General features: G+C 34.2%; 6 protein-coding genes across 7 annotated transcripts; 1 reads left to right on the plus strand and 5 right to left on the minus strand.

Annotated features, from left to right (window-relative positions):
• Positions 1 to 169: 169 nt before the first annotated feature.
• Positions 170 to 2,444, minus strand: LOC118647870 (cytochrome P450 6a2-like). Its single transcript, XM_036293764.1, has one exon. The coding sequence runs from the start codon at positions 1,785 to 1,787 to the stop codon at positions 282 to 284; it is 1,506 nt and encodes a 501-aa protein (XP_036149657.1). The 5' UTR covers positions 1,788 to 2,444; the 3' UTR covers positions 170 to 281.
• Positions 2,445 to 3,297: 853 nt separating this feature from the next.
• On the minus strand, positions 3,298 to 4,803 carry LOC118647896 (cytochrome P450 6a2-like). The gene has a single exon (XM_036293827.1). It carries the CDS (start codon positions 4,801 to 4,803, stop codon positions 3,298 to 3,300), a length of 1,506 nt encoding a protein of 501 aa, XP_036149720.1.
• Positions 4,581 to 6,913, minus strand: LOC105836512 (probable cytochrome P450 6a13). 2 transcript variants are annotated; one of them, XM_012680587.3, is made up of 2 exons: positions 5,333 to 6,913; positions 4,581 to 4,719 (listed from the first exon to the last, which is right to left on the minus strand). In XM_012680587.3, exon 1 carries the CDS (start codon positions 6,905 to 6,907, stop codon positions 5,333 to 5,335), a length of 1,575 nt encoding a protein of 524 aa, XP_012536041.3. In that variant the 5' UTR covers positions 6,908 to 6,913; the 3' UTR covers positions 4,581 to 4,719. The 2 variants fall into 2 exon arrangements, with proteins under 2 accessions (XP_012536041.3, XP_012536040.3); XM_012680586.3 differs by lacking the exon at positions 4,581 to 4,719 and adding an exon at positions 4,811 to 4,929 and having other exon boundaries at positions 5,333 to 6,912.
• Positions 6,914 to 7,817: 904 nt separating this feature from the next.
• Positions 7,818 to 10,027, minus strand: LOC105836521 (probable cytochrome P450 6a13). The gene has a single exon (XM_012680599.3). The coding sequence runs from the start codon at positions 9,482 to 9,484 to the stop codon at positions 7,976 to 7,978; it is 1,509 nt and encodes a 502-aa protein (XP_012536053.2). The 5' UTR covers positions 9,485 to 10,027; the 3' UTR covers positions 7,818 to 7,975.
• A 466-nt stretch (positions 10,028 to 10,493) lies between these two features.
• LOC118647869 (probable cytochrome P450 6a13) lies at positions 10,494 to 12,123 on the minus strand. Its single transcript, XM_036293763.1, has one exon. It carries the CDS (start codon positions 12,085 to 12,087, stop codon positions 10,579 to 10,581), a length of 1,509 nt encoding a protein of 502 aa, XP_036149656.1. The 5' UTR covers positions 12,088 to 12,123; the 3' UTR covers positions 10,494 to 10,578.
• Positions 12,124 to 13,934: 1,811 nt separating this feature from the next.
• Positions 13,935 to 16,878, plus strand: LOC105836517 (cytochrome P450 6j1). The gene has a single exon (XM_012680593.3). It carries the CDS (start codon positions 14,079 to 14,081, stop codon positions 15,579 to 15,581), a length of 1,503 nt encoding a protein of 500 aa, XP_012536047.1. The 5' UTR covers positions 13,935 to 14,078; the 3' UTR covers positions 15,582 to 16,878.
• Positions 16,879 to 22,524: the final 5,646 nt, after the last annotated feature.

Below are 22,524 nucleotides of genomic sequence, written 5' to 3' on the forward strand. Positions count from 1 at the left end.
GACGTTTTTGCTCTTTTTATTCAGATATAATATTTTGAGCATATAAAATTTTATTATATTTTCGATCAATAAGTAATTAATACGTAGTGTTTTTATATTGTTTTTGGGGGACACTACTAAATATCTTATTTTTATAATTATGTTATAAAGATGTAATAATTGAGATTGATTTGAAGAGAATGCTTTTTTATGTACATAATAATTACAAATTCTTTCTTTGAACATAGAAAACATTTACGACGTTGTGAGTTTGACAAAAGTTGGAAATAAAATATTCATATTTATATCTGACGGAGGTAGACCCACAGGCCGCCTTTCGGTACTTGTACAAAAGAAGGAATCATTTTTAAAGGAATTTGCGTTTTCGGGGATAGTTCCATTCTGTATTTTTTTAGAATCGTAGCCAGACCTGCCTTTATTTGTAGCTGGGCCATTCTCATACCCACGCACATTCGTGGGCCTTCGCCGAAGGGCAGATAGGTAAATCTCTCGTTGCTATGTTTTTTTTCCGGGTTGAATCTTTCAGGATCGTACTCCTCGGGATGTTTCCAATATTGAGGATCTTTGTGCAGAGATTGAATCGGTATCACGATCTTCGTTCCGGATTGAACGCGGCAGACAATTCCATCGGATCCTTTTAGTTCGAACTCTTCTGTACATCGTTTCTTTATAATTACTAATGGAGATATCATTCTCATCGACTCGTTGAAGACCTGGTCCATGTATGTCATCTCTCTCAAACCGTCGTAAGTGATTTCACCGTCGTGTCTGTTGAGCACCGTCATCACCTCCTCGCGCAATTTCTCCTGTACTTCCGGGTGGCTGGCTAAATGAAAACCGATGTAGCTCATAGTACTGCTAGAAGTCTCATAGCCATCGAGAAAAAACGAAAATGCATGTCCTGCGAGCACTTCGATATCAAATTTATTGTTTTCTGAGTGTTCTAATTCTAACATTAAATGGAGAAAATTGTTTTTAGGTATTTTATCCTTTTTCCCTTGTTCAATGAGATCTGTAACCAATGTCTTGATGAAACGATCGATGTGCTCAGGAATAAATCTTATCTTAAAGATTTTATTCAATAATGGCATAAAGATAAGGAGAGCGAACATGATTGTGTTTTTCGTGGATGGCTTAAACAGAGTTTTTCCGATTTTTGTGAAAGACATGTTCTTTTTCTCAACATCAAAGCAGTATCCATTTATGCCGAAACCAGCAGCGGCTACTACCTGTGCGGTATACTTAGCAAACAAAGTCTTCAATTCAAATTCTGTCTTTTCGATATTGCTTAACTTTTTATCAATATAGTTTTCGAACTCCACACATACCTTTTTAACGCTTTCGAGCAGGATCTTTAGTCGCATGCTGGAGAATACGTTAGTCAAACGTTTTCTACTGTTTTGCCATTTTTCACCCGAAAGAAAGAAAGGATTATGTGCTATAAGTGAGTCCAGTTTGGGATCGAGATAAATGGCATTTTCAGAGAAACTCGAGAAGTTGGTTTGCATCACCGTTTTTACCAATTGTGGTTCAAGAATCATCAACGACGGCGACGTGAAGTCGTAAAATCCTATCATACTGCGACCTTTGTAATTTTTGTAGATCTTGTCACAAAAATCGGCGATGTGCGTTTTCGTGGACGTCACCGACAGCATATGACCGAATCCTGGCAGGGCTCCATCCACGCAAGGAACTCCACGTTTCTGCCAATACTTGTAATTTCGCGTCAAATAATAGTAAAGAGCTACAAACGCCCCGACAATTAGAGACACCAACGCGATAGTCATGTTGCCTCTTTCAGATGATAACTAACGCTTAAGCAAGCGAACATCAATATAGCTTTGACCATTGTATCATTCGCGACAATTGCAACTCATCAAGTGATGCAACCGGATCATTGAGAGAAGTGTGTACGTTGATAACGTCTATCAACGGGTTAAGGGAGTTCCTCTGCTCAGGCCCGGCACAACAAGTAGCACAGGGGTTCAAGTAAAGTAAAATATTCAAATGACTTTTGTTGCCTTCTTTTTTTTGCTGTACATGGTCTAAAATTAATAATGGTGAATATAAGAAAGAATTCGGCTATAAAGCACTACCTCCATTACTGAAATAACTTTTTTTAAATTGAGAATAAACATTTTTCACTATTATACCACTCTTAGATAACTAAATACAACATTTGAAATTCATGTTATATCACTAGCACACATTTATCACCCTTACGTGCTGTATTACTTCGATTATTGTAACCTTTTTTTATCTTATTAATTATTTCACTCAAACGAGCAAGTGCATTATAATTTCAAAAATTTAACAGTACTTTTCTGGACAGCTAAGATGTATTATTGTAAAGTTTCACTAACATCTGTTCATTACTTCTATGTTTAATACGACCATAAAAACTGAAAAATCCCGAAAATTTATCGATTCCCGTAAGAGCCCATGTTAATAAAATATTTAATATCTAAATAACTAGCTAGTTTAGGTTTCTGAAATTTTGACAGTTAATTTATATCACTAATTTGAACTTCTTTACAAAGTTTCATGAAAATCTGTTCATTTTGATTTAGCAACGGAACTCCCTTAACGAGTGAGATTATAAAGTAGTCATACAATTTGCATTGGCGACTTGTAGTATCGATGAACTTTATTACTCTGTGACATTAAGTGATATTTTTTACAATTGTATGGACTAAATTATTCTAAATTATTCTTAATTATCGAAAAAATTTTTAAAAATATATGTTCAATATATTATGAAAGTTTTGGCTTATTTGTATAGCATTAAAAATGAAAAACAGTTAAAATAGTTTAATCATGAAGTTGAGACAAAGTGAAAGACGATGTGTTAAGTATTAATTATTGCTTATTTAAAAAACATTTTTTACAACATTAAGACCTATTATACTTATAACAATTACAAAAAATTGAAAATAATAAAAATTGTACGATACCAAATATTTTAATCTTTTGTTTCTATTTAAGATATATATTAACACGTTCTATGATGTTTTTACTCTTTTTATTTAGATTATATAATGTTTTGATGATATTATCATAAAATTTCATTATATTATCGATTGATAAGTAATTAATACATAGTGTTTTTATATTGTTTTTTTTGCGGTAGTATCTTGTTATTTTTATAATTATGTTACATATAAAGATGTAATAATTGAGATTGATTTGAAGAGAATTCCTTTTTATGTACATAATAATTACAAATTCTTTCTTTGAACATAGAAAACATTTGCGACGTTGTGACTTCGACAAAAGTTGGAAAGAAAATATTTATATTTATATATGACTAAGGTAGACCCACAGGCCGCCTTTCGGTATTTGTAGAAAAGAAGGAATCATTTTTAAAGGAATTTGCGTTTTCGGGGATAGTTCCATTCTGTATTTTTTTAGAACCGTAGCCAGACCTGCCTTCATTTGTAGCTGGGCCATTCTCATGCCCACGCACATTCGTGGGCCTTCGCCGAAGGGCAGATAGGTAAATTTCTCGTTGCTATGTTTTTTTTCTGGGTTGAATCTTTCAGGATCGTACTCCTCGGGATGTTCCCAATATTGAGAATCTTTATGCAGAGATTGAATCGGTATCACGATTTCCGTTCCGGGTTGGACGCGGCAGACAATTCCATCGGATCCTTTCAGTTCGAACTCTTCTGTACATCGTTTCTTCATGATCACTATTGCAGATATCATCCTCATCGACTCGTTGAAGACCTGGTCCATGTATGTCATCTCTCTCAAACCGTCGTAAGTGATTTCACCGCCGTGTCTGTTGAGCACCGTCATCACCTCCTCGCGCAATTTCTCCTGTACTTCCGGGTGGCTGGCTAAATGAAAACCGATGTAGCTCATAGTACTGCTAGAAGTCTCATAACCATCGACGAGAAATGAAAATGCATGTCCTGCGAGCACGTCAATATCAAATTTATTGTTTGCTGATTGTTCTAATTCTAACATTAAATGGAGAAAATCGTTTCTACGTATTTTATCCTTTTTTCCTTGTTCAATGAGATCTGCAACCAATGTCTTGATGAAACGATCGATTTGCTCAGGAACAAATCTTATTTTAAAGATTTTATTCAATGATGGCATAAGGAAAAAGAGAGCGAACATGATTGTGTTTTTTGTGGATGGCTCAAACAGAGTTTTTCCGATTTTTGTGAAAGACATACCCTTTTGCTCGTCATCAAAGCAGTATCCATTTACGCCGAAACCAGCGGCGGCTACTACCTGTGCGGTGTACTTAGCGAACAAAGTCTTCAATTCGAATTCTGTCTTTTCGACATTACTTAGCTTTTTATCAATATAGTTTTCGAACTCCACACATACCTTTTTAACGCTTTCGAGCAGGATCTTTAGTCGCATGCTGGAGAATGCGTTAGTCAAACGTTTTCTATTGTTTTGCCATTTTTCACCCGAAATAAAAAAAGGATTATGTGCTATAAGTGAGTCTAATTTGGGATCGAAAAAGATGGCATTTTCAGAGAAACTCGAGAAGTTGGTTTGCATCACCGTTTTTACTAGCTGCGGCTCGAGAATCATCAACGACGGCGACGTGAAGTCGTAAAATCCTACCATACTGCGACCTTTGTAATCCTTGTAGATCTTCTCACAAAAATCGACGAGGTTCGTTTTCGTGGACGTCACCGACAGCATGTGACCGAATCCTGGCAGGGCTCCATCCACGCAAGGAACTCCACGTTTCTGCCAATATTTGTAATTTTGCGTTAAATAAAAGTAAAAGGCTATAAGCGCCCCGAGAATCAAAGAGACCAGCATGATGGTCATGTTACTCTTTCGAACTGTCACTTAAGCGAATAAATCAGTATAACTGATATGATTAATCGTGATACAGCAAAACCGTTGAGATTAATTTACGTAACGTATACTGATAGCGCCATTTAACGGGTGAAACTGCAAAATAGTAATAAAATTTATATTGACGAGTTCTGTTTCTGATAAGTAAATCTTATTATTTTGTAACATGTTTTATAATCTTATGAAGGTTCTCTATATCAACATACTGATTATTTTTTTAATTATGTTTATCAGCTTCTTTAATGCAAAGAGAATTTACTATAATACGTACATGAGAATAAATATATTGTAAACAATTATAAAATTTCAAGTATCTTTTTATTTTTATGTAAAAATACAATAACAAAATTAGATTGTACTTTAAGAGAATTATATTTTTATGAATATAACTTCTAGTTTCGATTTCGATCTTTCAGTTTCGAAAAGATTTGTTACAATTATTTTTTTTGAACATAAATATCATTCATAATGCTGAATGCTTGAAAGAAAATATGCGTACTTATAACTTCCGAAAATAGACCCATAGACCGCCTTTCGGTGTTTGTATAATAGCTCCAGGAATCATTTTTAAAGGAATTTGTGTTTTTGGTGATGGTTCCATCTTGTATCTCTTCATAATCATAGCCAGACTTCCCTTTACCAGCAGATGAGCCATTCTCATACCTACGCAGATTCGCGGGCCCTCACCAAAGGGTAAAAAGGCGAATCTCTCGTTGTTCTGTTTTCTGTCCGGGTTGAATCTTTCAGGATCATACTCCTCGGGATGTTCCCAATACTGAGGATCTTTGTGCAAAGATTGAACCGGTATCAGGATCTCCGTTCCGGGTTGAACGCGACAGACAATTCCATCGGATCCTTTCAATTCGAACTCTTCCGTACATCGTTTTTTCAAGACCCCTAATACGGGTATCATCCTCATTGATTCGTTGAAGACCTGGTCCATGTATGTCATCTCTCTCAAACCATCGTATGTTATTTCACCGTCGTATTTATTGAGCACGGACATCACCTCCTTACGTAATTTCTCTTGTACTTCCGGATAACTGGCTAAATAGAAACCGATGTAGCTTAGTACGCTGCTAGAAGTCTCATAACCATCAATGAGGAACGACAGTGCATGTCCTGCGAGCATTTCATTTTCGAATTTTTCGTTTTCTGAACGCTCTAATTCAGCCATCAAGTGTAGAAAATCGTTCCTAGGTATTTTATCTTTTCTTCTTTGTTCCATGAGATCTGCAATCAATGTTCTGATAAAATGATCGATGTGTTTGGGAATAAAGCTCATTTTAAAGATTTTATTCAACGACGGAACGAAGAACATGAGAGCGAACGCGATTGCGCTTCGCACGGACGGTTCAAAAATGGCTTGTCCGACTTTTTGGAAAGATATATCCTTTTTCTCGTCATCGAAGCAGTATCCATCCACGCCAAAACCAGCACTGGCTACCACTTGTGCGGTATATTTGGAGAACAAGAACTTCAATTCGTACTCCACCTTCTCAACGTTGCACAACTTTTTATCGATATAATTATCGAATGTCTCGCATACCTTTTTAACGTTTTCGAGCAGGATCTTTAATCGCATGGTGGAGAACGCGTTAATCAAGCGTTTTCTGTTGTTTAGCCACTTTTCACCCGAAATAAAGAAGGGATTATGCGCTAAAAGCGTATCCAATTTGAAATCGACAGTGATGGTGTTCTCAGAGAAACTCGAGAAATTAGTTTGCATCACCGTTTTTACCAGTTGCGGCTCAAGAATCATCAACGACGGCGACGTGAAGTCGTATATCCCGACCATGCTCCGACCCTTGTTATTTTTGTAGATTTTGTCACAGAAATCAGCAAAATGTGTTTTCATAATAGATATCGACAACACGTGACCGAATCCTGGTAGAACTCCATCCGCACACGGAATTCCACGTTTTTGCCAATATTTGTAATTTCGCGTTAAATAATAGTAAAGGGCTATAAGCGCCCCGAGAATCAGAGACACTAGCATGACGGTCATCTTGCTCTTTCGGACGATAACTGACGTTTGAGCGGATTGATCAAGGTAGCCTTGACCATGTATCATTCGCGATTAGTCAAGTGATGCAACGGAATCACTGAGAGAAGTGTGTACGTTGATAGCGTTTATTAACGGGTTAATGATTGAGACTATAAAATAATCAAAATTTGCATAGGCGACTTGTAGTGTCGATGAGCTTTATGACTCTGTAATATTAAGTAATATTTTTTATAATTGTATGGACTAAATTAATCTGCTTAATTATCGAAAAAATTTTTTTAATATATTATGAAGTTTTGGCTTATTTGTGCAGCATTAAAAATGAAAAATATTTCAAATAGTTTAATCATGAAGTTGAGACAAAGTGAAAGATGATGTGTTAAGTATTAATTATTGCTTATTTGAAAAACATTTTTTACAAAATTAAGAACTATTATACTTATAACAATTACAAAAAATTAAGAATAAAAATTATACGATATCAAATATTCTAAGAATAGTGAAATTTTGTTTCTGTTTAAGATATATATCAACATGTTCTATGACGAGACGTTTTTGCTCTTTTTATTCAGATCTAATAATGTTTTGATGATATTGTCATAAAATTTAATTATATTACCGATCAATAAGTAATCAGTACATAGTGTTTTTATATTGTTTTTTTGGCGCTAGTCATGATACAGCAGAATCATTGTGAGGACGGTACATACATTGATAGCGCCGATTAACGGGTGAACGGATAAGATTGCAAAATAAAAATTAAATATCTTCTAAAATTTGCATTGGCATTTTTAATGTCGATAATTGAATTTCCTTACCTTGTAATGTTAAGTGATATTTTCTTACAATTGACTAAATTGATCCTCTTAGTCATCGAAGAAAGAATATAAAGAAGATATATCTTGGCTACTATTTTTCGCAGTACATTATTTACAGTTTTTTAGATAAGGGGAGTAAGAAAATAAATAACAAATAATTACATTTCAATTACTACAACTTTTGTATATTAATTAAGATTGATTAAATTCGAAGAAAGTTATATTTTTATGTAAAAATGTGTTACAATTTTTTTGATATAAGACATTATTCGCAATGCCGAGAGTTTTAAAGAAGTTTCAAGAAAGATATTTGTACTTATAGTTGTCGAAAATAAACCCATAATCCGCCTTTCGGCGTTGGTAAAAAAGTACTAGGAATCATCTTTAAAGGTACTTGTGTTCTTGGGGATAGGTCCATCCTGTATTTTCTCAAAATTATAGCCAGACCTGCTTTTATCTGCAGCTGTGCCATTCTCATACCCACGCAGATTCGCGGGCCTTCGCCGAAGGGCAGATAGGCAAATCTTTCGTTGCTGTGTTTTCTTTCCGGGTTAAATCTTTCAGGGTCGTATTCCTCGGGATGATCCCAGTATTGAGGATCTTTGTGCAAAGCTTGAACCGGTATCAGAATTTCCGTTCCAGGTTGAACGCGGCAGACAATTCCATCAGATCCTTTAAGTTCGAATTCTTCTGTACATCGTTTCTTTAAGAAAGTTGCTGTGGGTAGCAGCCTTAGCGACTCGTTAAAGACCTGATCCATATATGTCATTTCCTTCAATCCTTCGTAAGTAATCTCACCGTTGTATCTTCTAAGCACAGACAGCACCTCTTCGCGTAATTTCTCCTGTACTTCTCGGTTGCTGGCCAAATAGAAACAGATGAAGCTCATTGTACTGCCGGAAGATTCCGTGCCGTCAACGTAGAACGACAATGCATGTCCTGCGATTGTTTCAGTGTCAAATTTATCGCCCTCTGCTCGTTCTAATTCGACCATCAAATGGAGAAAATCGTTCCTAGGTATTTTTTCCCGTCTTCTTTGTTCCATTAAATCTGCAACTAACGTTCTGAAGAAATGATCGATATGTTTCGGAACTATGCTAATCTTAAAGATTTTGTTCAATGATGGAATGAAGAACATAAGGGTAAATGCTAGTTTATTTCGCAAGGTCGGTTCGAAAATGTCTTTTCCAATTTTTGTGAACGATATATCCTTTTTCTCGTCATCGAAACAATATCCATCTATGCCAAAACCAGCGCCTGCTACCACTTGTGCTGTATACTTAGAGAACAGGTTCTTTAATTCGAATTCCACCTTTTCGACATTGCTTAGCTTTTTATCGATATAATTCTCGAACGCCATACACACTTGATTAACGCTTTTGAGCAGAATCTTTAGTCGCATGCTGGAGAATGCGTAACTCAATCTTTTTCTGCTGTTTAGCCACTTCTCACCGGAAAGGACGAAGGGATTGGTTGCTGTGAGCGGATCCAATTCAGGATCAATAGGGATGGCGTTCTCAGAAAAACTCGAGAAATCGGTTTGCAGCACCGTTTTTACTAACTCCGGCTCTCGAATCATCAACAACGGCGACATGAAATCGTAGATTCCGACCATGCTGTGTCCCTTGTTATCTTTATAAATTTTGCAAATAAAGTTGACAAAGTCTGTCTTCATACAGAAAACCGAGAACATGTGACCGAATCCCGGTAGGACTCCATTTGCGCACGGAATTCTACGTTTTTGCCAGTACTTGTAATTTCGCGTCAGATAAAAGTAAAGGGCTATAAGCGCTCCGAGAATCAGAGATACGAGCACGACGGTCATGTTGCTTCTCTCGGACGATAACTGACGCTTGAACGAATTAATCGAGGTTGCCTTGACATCGTATCACCTACTATAGTAGTCATGATACAGCAGAATTGTTGAGAGGACTGTACCTACATTGATAGTGCCAATTAACGGGTGAATGGGTGAGACTGCAAAACACTAATAAAATTCGCACTGGCAACTTTTAGTGTCGATAAGTGAATCTTATTACTCTGTAATATTAAGTGATATTTTCTCACAATTACATTGACTAAATTGATCTCCTTAGTCATCAAAAAAAGAATATAAAGAAGATATATTCTGGCTGAGGTATTATTTTCCACAATGAATTATTTATAGTTTTTTGCGGATTAAAGGGGAAATTTTAGATGCTTTTGAGCATTAGTGCGTAGCTGAATAACTGTATTTCAAGACTGAATTGTCGGCGCGCAATTCATATAAGTTGAGAATAATATATTAATAGAAAAATTATAATCAACACCAAGATTCACAGACCAAATAAGCGATTTTAATTTTATCTACACGTTTAAAGCATTTATCGGTCGAAGAATTAATTTATTATTAAAAGAAGATATATGTTTAAAATATTAAGAAAGTTTGGGATTATTTTTTCTTTGGATTAAAACGAAAAAAGAAACATTAAAAATATTCTGATAATGGAATTAAGGTATAAAATAGAAGAAAATTTTCTGGATAAGATTGCGTTATGTATGATGAATAATAATTTATTTCAAATTTATTACTTAATATGAAATTGTCATAATAATTATGTAAAAGATGAGAGCATAACAAAAATTATTTAATTAAAAAAATTTAATTTTTTTTTATTTTTATGATTGCATAAACGATATAAATTATACGTAATTGAAAAATTCTATCTTATTTTTCACAAAGTCAAAAACTTATAACAATATTTCCGTAAGGAAATAAATTACAAATTATAACATTTCAAGTTTTTAAAATTTTTGTATAAGGTATAGTAATTATGATTAATATTCGAAGAAAGTTCCATTTTTATGTAAAGATTTATTGCAATTTTTTTGGACATAAAACATTCACAATACTGGGAGTTTGAAGAAAGATATTTGTACTTATAGCCGCCGAAGATAGACCCATAATCCGCCTTTCGGTGTTGGTAAAATAGCACCAGGAATCATCTTTAAAGGTACTTGTGTTCTTGAGGATAGTTCAATCTTGTATTTTCTCAGAATTATAGTGAGACCTGCTTTTATCTGTAGCTGAGCCATTCTCATACCTACGCAGATTCGCGGGCCTTCGCCGAATGGTAGAAAGGCGAATTTTTCGATCTTTTGTTTCCTGTCCGGACTGAATCTTTCAGGATCATATTTTTCGGGATGATTCCAATATTGAGGATCTTTGTGCAAAGCTTGAACCGGTATCAGAATCTCCATTCCAGGTTTAACGCGGCAGACAATTCCATCGGATCCTTTCAGTTCGAATTCTTCCGTACATCGTTTTTTCATGGCAACTGCTGCGGGAATATGCCTTAGCGTCTCGTTGAAGACCTGGTCCATATATGTCATTTCTTTTAATCCTTCGTAAGTAATCTCACCGTCATATCTGCTGAGCACAGACATCACCTCCTCGCGTAATTTCTCCTGTACTTCCGGGTGATTAGCTAAATGAAAACCGATAAAGCTCATCACGCTGCCTGAGGATTCATTGCCGTCAAGAAAAAACGATAATGCATTTCCTGCAATCAATTCAGTGTCGAATTTATCGCCCTCTGTTCGTTCTAACTCAGCCATCAGATGGAGAAAATCGTTCCTGGGTATTTTATCCCGTCTTCTTTGTTCCATTACATCCGCAACTAATGTCCTGAAGAAATGATCGACGTGTTTCGGAATGAAACCCACCTTGAAAATTTTGTTCAACGACGGAATGAGGAATATAAGGGCGAATATCAGTTTATTTCGTAAGGATGGTTCGAAAATGTCTTTTCCGATTTTTGTGAATGATATATCTTTTTCCTTGTCATCGAAGCAGTATCCGTCTACCCCGAAAGCAGCGCCGGCTACCACTTGTGCTGTATACCTAGAGAACAGGTTCTTCAATTCGAACTCCGCCTGTTCGACATTGCTTAACTTTTTATTGATATAATTCTCGAATGTCGTACACACTTGTTTAACGCTTTCCAGCAGAATCTTTAGTCGCATGCTGGAGAATGCGTAACTCAAGCGTTTTCTGCTGTTTAGCCACTTCTCACCGGTAAGGAGGAAGGGATTAGTTGCCGCGAGCGGGTCCACTTTAGGATCGACAGAGATAGTATTCTCAGAGAAATTCGAGAAATTGGTTTGCAGTACCGTTTTTATTAACTCCGGCTCTCGAATCATCAACAATGGCGACATGAAATCGTAGATTCCGACCATGCTGTGTCCCTTGTTATTTTTGTAGATCTTAGAACTGAAGTCGGCAAGGTTCGTCTTCATACAGATAACTGAGAACATGTGACCGAATCCCGGTAAGGCTCCATCCACGCACGGAATTCCACGTTTTTGCCAGTACTTGTAATTTCGCGTCAGATAAAAGTAAAGGGCTATAAGCGCCCCGAGAATCAACGATACGAGCATGACGGTCATGTTGCTTCTCTCGGACGATAACTGACGGTTTGACCAGTCAAATCAATGTAACCTTGACCATGTATTATTTGCAATAAATCATAATATCATTTAAACGGTCGAATGATGGCATCTATTCATACGAGCAAACTAGACTGCATAACAGTAATAATTTATTTTGACTTTTTGATTCTCAGTATCGATAAAGGATTTTATCACATAATATTATTTAATATTTTTTTACATTTTTGTGCAGACTTAATTAATTTTCACATTTGATAAAAAATGTAGGAAGATATATATTAAATACAGTTTGTATTTAATATATATATTATTAAGAATTTAATATATATAGTATTAAGAAATTTTGACATTATATTTTTAAATCATAAAAACGAAATAAAATTCTAATGATGAAGTTAAGATACATAATAACAGAGGAATCTTTTGGAAAAGATGCTATGTATAAATTATCGCTTGTTCAAGTGCCATGTATTTTATTGCAACTTGTAACTTTGTTATCACAATAATAATCGTGGTGCCAAGAAACGTCACAGCTTCTTATCGAGTAGATTGACCTTACATTGACTTCATACGATCAAAATAAGTTGTTATACTCTATTATCATTTTTTTATTGCAGTATATATTACAAGATAAAGTAACATATATAGCTGTGAATATATGCGTTAAAAGATAGCTTATCTAGATTTATCAAACATTGTGTAGCTGAAAATAAACGTATATCTTTTGATGTAACGTAACATGTGAGTGTATTACTATTTTCTTATTGAATAATAGCCAGCAATTGCGCTGCTCAATTGCTCGTTCTAACTTTTAATGTAGAGCGACGTAGAATTGTCTCAATGTCAAATACTAGTCTTAATAATATTGATGTTAAAATAGTTTTATTAGTAATTATTAGCTAAAGTAATTTTAATTTGTACGTTAAGTATATTACCTTTGATTGTATGTTGCTTTAAATGCATACAAACATGTAAAAATGTATAATAGAATAATTTGATTATTTCACACTTGTGTACGAGCAATTTTACAATTAGCGAAAGCATCAATAGATTTGTCAGATTTATCTTATACACGGTCTGTCTCAAAAGTCTCCAAACTGATCGCATAAAAGTGCAACCAGTGGCGCCACTTTCATGAAATTTCTGATAGCAATAGTTCTAATCTTCATTTACACGTGTAAGAACAACGGAAGAACGACGAATCGTAATAAAATTTTTTGTTAATTGCGATTCTACCGCAACAGAAACGTAACAAAAAATTAACAAAAAATTTCTTACGATTCGTTGTTCTTTAATTGTTTGTAAATCCATTTTGCAACTGCGCACAAAAACATGACGTACGCGAACGATCACTACGTCAAGACCATTCAACAAGTCAAATGAAGCTTCGTACATATGTAAATGAAGATTAGAACTATTACTATCAGAAATTTCATGAAAGTGGCGCTACTGGTTGCACTTTTATGCGATCAGTTCGGGGACTTTTGGGAGAGACCGTGTACATAGAATTTTCAAAAACTTTATTTTGACAGATATATACGAACATTAGATTATTCAAATGATATTTTTGTTTATTGGATTAATAAATTTCGTACTCAATAATTAAAATACTCGTAACTGCCAATAAAATATCCAACAGTAATATAAAAATATCAAGTTATGTTTAACGGAAATTATTTTTAATCTTTATGATTACAGTTTAAAGATGAATAAGCACTAAATAAATGATGTTTTTTATACACGACAATTTTTATGCAATATCACATAACAAAGATTACATAACAAACATTACATAACGTCATTAATATGCTCATTAATTGACGCTACTAGTAGTCGTATGTATGTATCAGAGTACGTATCAGAGTCTGAGTCTGTTTGTTACGCTTGAGCGAAGCAGTCGCAACACTGGACGATACTAGTAGTCGTTTGACCAATGCTTCTGAGACGTTAGTGCATTTAATATCGTTTTGTTTTCCTCACAAGCAGAAATGGCCATTGTGCTCGTGCTCTTGATCTTCGTAGTTCTAGTGGCTCTCTATTTCTACTTAACGAAAAATTATAAATACTGGCAGAAACGTCGAATACCCTGTCCGGATGGAATCGTGCCCGGCTTTGGCCACTTCTGGGATGTTGTCATGCTGAAGAGCAGTCTCTCCCAGATTTGTCACAAGTTTTACAATGAAAATCGGAATCGCAGTATGATTGGATTTTATAATATGATGACGCCGTCGTTACTGATTCTCGAGTCGGAGTTGGTGAAGAAGGTGCTGCAGACGAGTTTTGTGAACTTTTCCGAGAATGGCATTGAAGTCGATCCCGAATTGGATCCTCTTCTGGCTAATAATCCATTCTTTACTACCGGTGACGAGTGGTTGACCGGGAGAAAGCGCTTGACCTACGCGTTCTCTTCCATGCGACTAAAAATCTTGCTCGAGACCATCAAACAGGTGTGCGAGAAGTTCGAGAGCTACTTGGACAAAAAGCTAAGCAAAACCGGAAAAGCGGAGCTCGAGTTAAAGACTTTATTCGCTAGATTTACGTCACAGGTGGTATCTAGCGCTGCTTTCGGTGTGGATGGCTTGTGTTTCGACGAGAAAGATAAGGAATCGTTCTACGAGGTGGGCAATGAGTTTCTTAAGCCGAGCTTATGGAACAGCATTGTTTTCAACATCACATTTTTTATGCCATGGCTTAACAAAATCTTTAAGGCAAGTATTTTACCGAAGAAGGCTGATCGTTTGTTCAGAACGATGGTTGCGAATGTTATAGAGAAAAGACAGAAAGAAGGGATACGTGGAAACGACTTTCTCCAAGTGATGGTCGATCTGGAAAACATGAATAATAATAAAATTAACCTGGATGTTCTTACGTCCCACGCAGTGTCGTTCTTCCTCGACGGCTACGAGACCTCCAGCTCTACTTTAAGCTTTGTCGCCTATCAGTTGGCCACTCATCCAGAAGTGCAGAAAAAATTACGCGAGGAGATAGTATCTGTGATTAACAAACACAATGGTGTTACTTACGAAGCCTTGGGAGAGATGACGTACATGGATCAAGTTTTCAAGGAATCAATGAGGATTATACCTACGGTGGGCTCTCAGAATAAGATTTGCACAAAGGAGATCATGTTGAGAGGGTCCGATGGACTTATCTGTCGCGTGGAACCTGGAACGCCCGTCTTAATATCTATTATGGGATTACACGAAGATCCACGATACTGGGAGAATCCCAAACAGTTTGATCCCGAAAGATTCAGCCGAGACAGAAAGCACAACATCGAGAAATTTGCTTATCTTGCTTTTGGCGAGGGACCGAGAATGTGTGTAGGAATGAGAATGGCTGAGTTGCAGATAAAAGCGTGTTTGGCTATGTTCCTGAGAAAATACAGTATAGAGCTTTCTCCAAAGACGCGTTTACCATTACGTTTATTGAGTTCATCTTTCCTGTCCTATGTGGAGGGCGGCCTTTGGGGTATAATTCGGCCACTTTAATTTAACAAAACGTGTGTTTTTAATCTCTCTCTTCAGCAATTTTTTTGTCTCAATTTTTATGGATTTTTGAACTTTTAATTTTTATAGAATTAATACTTTTAAAATAATATTTTTGGGTTGGTTCTAAATGATATTTTAATACGAATCGTATTTTAAGGGATAACAAATGTAAAAAAAATGTTAAATTTATTAGAACATTTGAAAAAAATTTATTTATTCGAAGAAATATAGGGCTCTTATTTTTTAATTATGTATAAATTAGATCTCTAATTTTTAGGCAAAAAGAAATTAGCTTTAATTGATTTTTTGTCTTTTGTTTCAACAGTCGAAATAATTTTTTTGTCTTCTGTTATAAACAAATTTTCGATTCCAAAGTTGCCTGTAACGAAAAGTAACGTACTGCTAAATTGGCACCTTTGCTAAGACGACAGCTGTGTCGGGGACTGTCCTCTTTATTACTACGTTACTGAAGTTATGTACTATCGTGTTAACATATTTAATACTTATTGCGTATCACATAATCTCGCGATCAACAAGTTATCAATTGTGTGTGGCCTTAGCTATGTTGCGGTAATAAACCGGCTATAAATAGATAATGACGCATATTTAATAATAAAGTGTTTTTCTTATTTGCGGAAATGAAATAAATGATGTGACACTGCATAATACATGTGCATTGAGATGATATTAGTCTAAAACGCAAAAAAATTTGCTATTTTTTTTGATAATTTCTTTAAAGAAAATGCTGCATATATTTTTTTATACTTTTACATATCTATTAATATATATTTAGTAAATATCTACAAGTTTTGACAATACGGCTATATTAGTTGTTATATTATGTAAATTTAAAAACAAACTTCTTTTTTCAGATTGGCTGACATGATTTCTTAGAAACTATTGAAACTATCAACTTCAACTTTTGCATATTTGTAATTCACATATCTAATCTTTAGATCTGATTGCTGGAACTAGGATTGTTGCAATATTTATAAATTAACTATTTTTATCACACACACGTTTTTAAATTTAATTGATTTTGTAAAAAAATCTACACTTGTTTTTTATAATTTTTATAACTTTGTAACATTTTAATAATTTGCAATATTAATCCTAGTTTAGGCGACAAACGGACATGTATTTTACTCACATACAACAAAAGTTGGAGTCATTAATGTCAGTAGTTTCGGAGAAGTCGTGTCAGCTAACTTAAAAAGATGTTTATCTTTAAATTTAAATAACATAATAGAATAAGAACATAAATAAGAGAATGTAATTTAGAAAATATTTTGTAAAATATAATTGCATTGGAAATATTATTGTAAAATAAGTTTTTAGTTATAACTTTATAATTTTATTAATTATAATATTTTCTTAATTCTTGATAAAAATTATATAATAATTAAGTATAATTAAACTATAATGTCTATTTGTAAATTTGTCAGGAAGGGAGGTAAATAATTATCTATTTGTAAATAATAAAAGATGCATATATTAATACGGAGTTTATTTATTAAATATATTATATACATATGTTGTATTTCAGCACTTTGTGTACTTTTTTCACGAGAATGTAAATATTCTTATATAACCGCATTAAACTAGTTCTTCTTACTTTATGTTACGCTGATAGAGTACATTATCATATTCGTACATTACAATCTATTAAATAAGGCACTATACGGTGAAACCAAAATATAATCTTGCAGACGATAATTCTTAGGCAGTGTGCAAGTTAAAATTAAATCAATAATCCGAAATACAATTTTTCTATCGATGTAATGCCAGAGCTTAACGTGCGTACCGTGGCAGCCTGTGACACCTTGAATCTCTATCATTCTCATCAAACTGACGATCGATTTGTATTTCGCCGATTATAATCAAAATTCTTCAATCTTAATTCGATGATGGAAAGAAAAAGAGCGAGGGAAGAGGAGGAGAAGGAGAGAAAGAGCGAATTATGCTTGCTTTTGGTGCATATAACAGTAACAAAACAGCTTCTCTACGACAAATCCTTTAAGAACAAAAACTGGGAACACGGGTATTAATAGCAGGCAATTTTTCGATGCGGGTTTTCAGAGGTAACAACGGTAACTCAACAACAACGTAATTTTGCATATGGGCGCGGCTCACTTAACGCTCGCGGAATCATTTTATCCTTGTCTATCGAATGTTAAACAAGGACAAATGACGCTCGTGTGTTACGAGCGTGAAGTAAAACGTGCCTATGTATAACAATAATCAAGGATATATAACAAGGATTAGATAACAATAACGATTACACGTGCGTCGTGATTTATGGCTGGCCAAGTGTTTCCGACGATTAAATATTTGTCATAGAATTTAGCTGATTAATTGAATTTTGTGATCTCGTTACACAATTTAAGACAAATGCAAAAGAAGTAAAAATGGTATTTCCATCTATGGCTGTAATATTTCAGATAATTGTCATTTGTTTCTATTGATGATGATATGAAACTTTAAACATATATATTTTTTCTTTTTTTTTACACACAAGAATTATTTTCAAGAAAAATAAGTTTGATGAGTTATATAAGTTTCACATATTTAAACTTTTCACTTTTAGTTCAAATTTACACCTATTTTTGGAACATACTTTTTACCGTGCTTGCGAGAATCGTATTTACAATCGATTGATCGAGCAAGTCGTACAAATATAAATTTTCATATATGCCGGGAAGGAAATATAAGCGTAAATATTATTAATTGCCCAATTGGAATCGATTTGATTAATCGCCCTGCCGTCGCATTGTCAACAATAATAAAGCAAACTGGAAATGTAATGTTTTTGTAATAAAATCTAAAGAGCAAATATTAATAAAAAATAATCATATTAGGGATCGAACAATTAGGATAGGGTAAACAAAAATGGCATTAATAACGAGCGAGATAAATGTGTGCAAGTAACGATTATACAATAATATGTTTGAGGCAAGCAAAACTAATAACTTCAACTTAACTGACCAAAATTTAACACAAAATACAGAACATGTTTAACTTGAATTTTCAACAACAATGATAACGGCGAAATGTATATCATCTGAATTTATATGGATTTAGAATGCAACGTATGAATCAGAATGTAAGGTTCTTTCAAATGAATTTAAAAAGTATTAAAAAAAATTCTGTCAAATTGGATATAATATATTATGACATATAAATTTTCTTTTTTTTTTTTTTTAAATTGAAACATGTTGATTAGAAATATTTGTTTTGCTGCAATTTTTGTTTGATATAAGAGTATTCATATGTTTTTAATTTTAAATTTGAAATAAATTTACACTGTATGCAAATTATTGGTATAATACTGAAATGCAGCGGATACATTTTATAATGTTATAACAGAATTTATCAAATCTGTCGAAAATATAATAAATAAAGGGAGAGGGATGTCAAATGGTGTTTCGCAGGTATGAAATAGATTGCCAGGTACGAGTACTTGACAACAATTTTGCGGATGCATGATGACGATGATTTACAACACGAACAAAGTATCAACAGTACAATCAACAAAGGATTAACAGGGTTAAACACACAACTTTTGGATCTAAAATTGAGACTGTTCGAAGACTTGGTAACGGAGAACATGCGATAAAGTAACAGGGTTGAACAGGGGAAATAGGAATGTAACATCCGATAACTTATTAACAGAAACAACGTGCCAAACAGAAATTCAACAGTAAACAACGGGAAAATCTGGGACGAGTGTTATGTCAGGTGGCCAAAAGCGTAAAATTCGATACAAACGTAAACAGAAACAGAAACAATAATAACATTCAGATAAGCAACATACGAGAAGCATTCAAAAGCAGCATAATACGTTTGTGCGTTGTATCTGAACATTCCTCTTTCGTGGGATGGTAAAGCGTCTCGTTTTTTCCACGATATGTACCTTGAACGCCTTCGTTCGGATTGTATTATTCCGGAGAAAATTTAAATTCAATCGTTACTACAGGCAAAGTACAAATCATCTATGTTGTGCATTTTTAATAGAAAATCGATACTGAGTCCAATTCTCAATGAGTTTTCTTTTGTCTGGGTAATTAACATAAATGATTTTGTTTCTGCAAAAGCATGTATATGTGTTTACCCTAGACCTTAAAACTATATCGTAAAAGATATTAATTTTATAAACAAAAATGTTAGCGTTAAACTATTTAAGTTAAGCTTAATTTCTCGAATGTATAATAATATTCCTAAGATCGTAATTAATCTGCTTACTATATTTGAAGAAGTACTTACGGATTAATATAATATATAGGTCTAAACTAATTAATTAGTCCTTTCACGAAAATTAATGCTCTTAAGTAATCTACGAGCTGAAGCTATCAACTGTAAATTGATAATATTTGACTTGTAATTTCAGGTATAATGTAAAGTTTAATGATGAATATATTCACGAGAAAATTCATGTAATAATTGTAATGTTTCATAGAAATGGAAGGAAGCATTCTCTATAATTCAAAGCAATTATTGTTAACTTACAGGATTTAATTAGCATTATTAATTTACAGTTAACAGACGGCATCTTACAACCCTACATTATAGCGTTCACGAAACTTGTCTTTATCACTAGTCACAGGGGTATTATTCACTTATACGTCTGGCACGTCTCTGTCTTAACCGAGCGTGTGCCGGCAAGGAAATAAAAAATTACATCTAAACGCAAAGTATCTACAATACGATTGTGTAATTGTGCAGCCATTACATTTTAAATATATGTGCGAAGTAACCCACGTCCTATATCGCATTTTTCGTTGAAATTGTCAAAAGATGAATTTTATAAACAAGTTTTCTGTTTTTGATATACACGTGATTATCTGAATAATTGAAACTGAATAGTGTAATAATTTGAAACGGCATTGAAATACGGAGATCCTGAAAGGAACCTGTTGGTCTCGCAAAACGACAATGTTTAACAGACGATTTTGCGAAATCAACACTTCTTCATATCCTTTCAACACCTCCGCATAGCTGTCAAAACAATTGAATCTCTCTTGATTTTTTTTGCAACATTAAAACACGAGTTATTTCAATTTTATTTTGGAATTATGCTGCATTTAGTTTTGAATACTCATACTGAATCACTTTTGGCGTGTCGGTTGTAGAATGTATCATATTATTTCGCATAGAACATATGTTTTATAATATTTACATACTTGTTTCTCTTTTCTTTTTTTTTTATTTTTATTTCTTTGTTATGGGTAAAAAAATAAATAAAAAATGAAAGAAACGAAAAAAAATTAAAACAATAAATAACTAATTAATTTGTGAAATCATCTAAACATAAATCAATTTAGTAAATTCATACAGTCAGTAAAGGATGCGTCGAATTCAACAAAAGTTAAACAAAATACGTAACATATGATGATAAAACATGATATAAAAATGCACAAAGCGCAGTTAGATAAAAATTTAAAATTACATATCAGATTTTTCGGATAAATCTTGAACATAACATTTGATGAAAGTTTTTGATATTGAAATTCTATATAACAATCAGAAACTTTATGCCAGGAGCATTATTATTTATAATTATTGGCATAAATAGCTTTTACAGTTTTGTATGATTTTAAATATTTTTTGATCGATATTTTTCTAGCCGTAAAAATGACAAAAACTTTCTGCTCCATTTCTGTTATAATTCAAGTTACAATTTGTGTTATAATTTAATCGGTATCTGTTGAAATATGCGAACTTTTGTGCTAACGTAAGATATACGATGAAAAAAGACGAAATATATATTATTTGTGTGTGTAAATGTATTTCAGAGATCTGTGGTAAGAAAAGCGCTTTGGTATTGATGATGATTTCACAAAATAGCCAAAATAAAACGAATGAACGAAATAAAAGTAACGGACAAATAAAAAAAATACAAAATACAAAATAAATAAGCTAAATCTACGAGAATTTTATAATTAAATATAAGAATTGAAGTGCAGAATGTTACGATCGATTTCTTCGAGCAGCTTTCGCTTTCAGTTAACAGTACTTATGTTCGACAGTGACTTAAGTATAATCTAGAACTTAAATTGTACATTAGAACAAGAAATAGTACCTTTGCTGATGATCCCACGACGTCCCACGACGTACGCGTTTGTGACTCAAGTGGCCATGTTGGTCCGTTGTGATTTGGTGCTCGCGATTTTTCCAAGTGTGTGTCCAAGTGTTGTCTTCCGAGGGTTGTCCTCCGAATTCAATTTCCGTGAAACATAATTAGGCCTTTGCTCCTTCTTGATTTCTTGATAGAGAGCTCTTGTGATGCTTGACAGGAAAAAAATATATATAATAAAAGAATCGTCGATTAGAAGCTCCTAGCTGATTAACTTGGTCGAAGATTCTTGCACAGTCGGAAAGGTCCGCGATGGCGGATTGTTTTTTGTGTTCCTGAGAGAGTTGCATCGAGTCGGTGCTTTTCGATGAAAATTCTATTCTACATCCAGATTCGAATCTTCGTGCGATTCGTGTCGAATTTGTGCCCGAGTGTAGAGTTCGTTAGTGTTCGAGGATTTGTTCCGAGTAAATGTTTCCCGCCATTCTTGTTCCCCTGGCGGTCTTATTTTGTGACGGTTTCCTGTTCCTCAAGCGATTTTTGAGGTCGTTGGACGTAACTTTTAGATGGGACAGTTGATTTGCGCGCCGCTACAGAGGCTGCGTGTGCGAAAGTTACTTTTGTTCGTTATCTTTTGACGATTGGCGAAAGTTCATTCAGCAAGGCTTGCTGAGAATTTCTGACTGTTTTCAAGGGGTTTCCTTGAGATTGGACCAAAAAGGACTCCGCGTGTACTGTTTTGCGTAGCGTCATTCGCAAACGAACGTGTCATGAATTAGCTCGACTATGATAATCCAATTGATCTTTTGGGGGGGGACTCGATGTAAATTTGGTTCGACTAATTCGATTTCGATTGATTTCGGGATGATC

Source organism: Monomorium pharaonis, chromosome 11 (assembly GCF_013373865.1).
Source record: "Monomorium pharaonis isolate MP-MQ-018 chromosome 11, ASM1337386v2, whole genome shotgun sequence".
Classification (NCBI taxonomy): domain Eukaryota; kingdom Metazoa; phylum Arthropoda; class Insecta; order Hymenoptera; family Formicidae; genus Monomorium; species Monomorium pharaonis.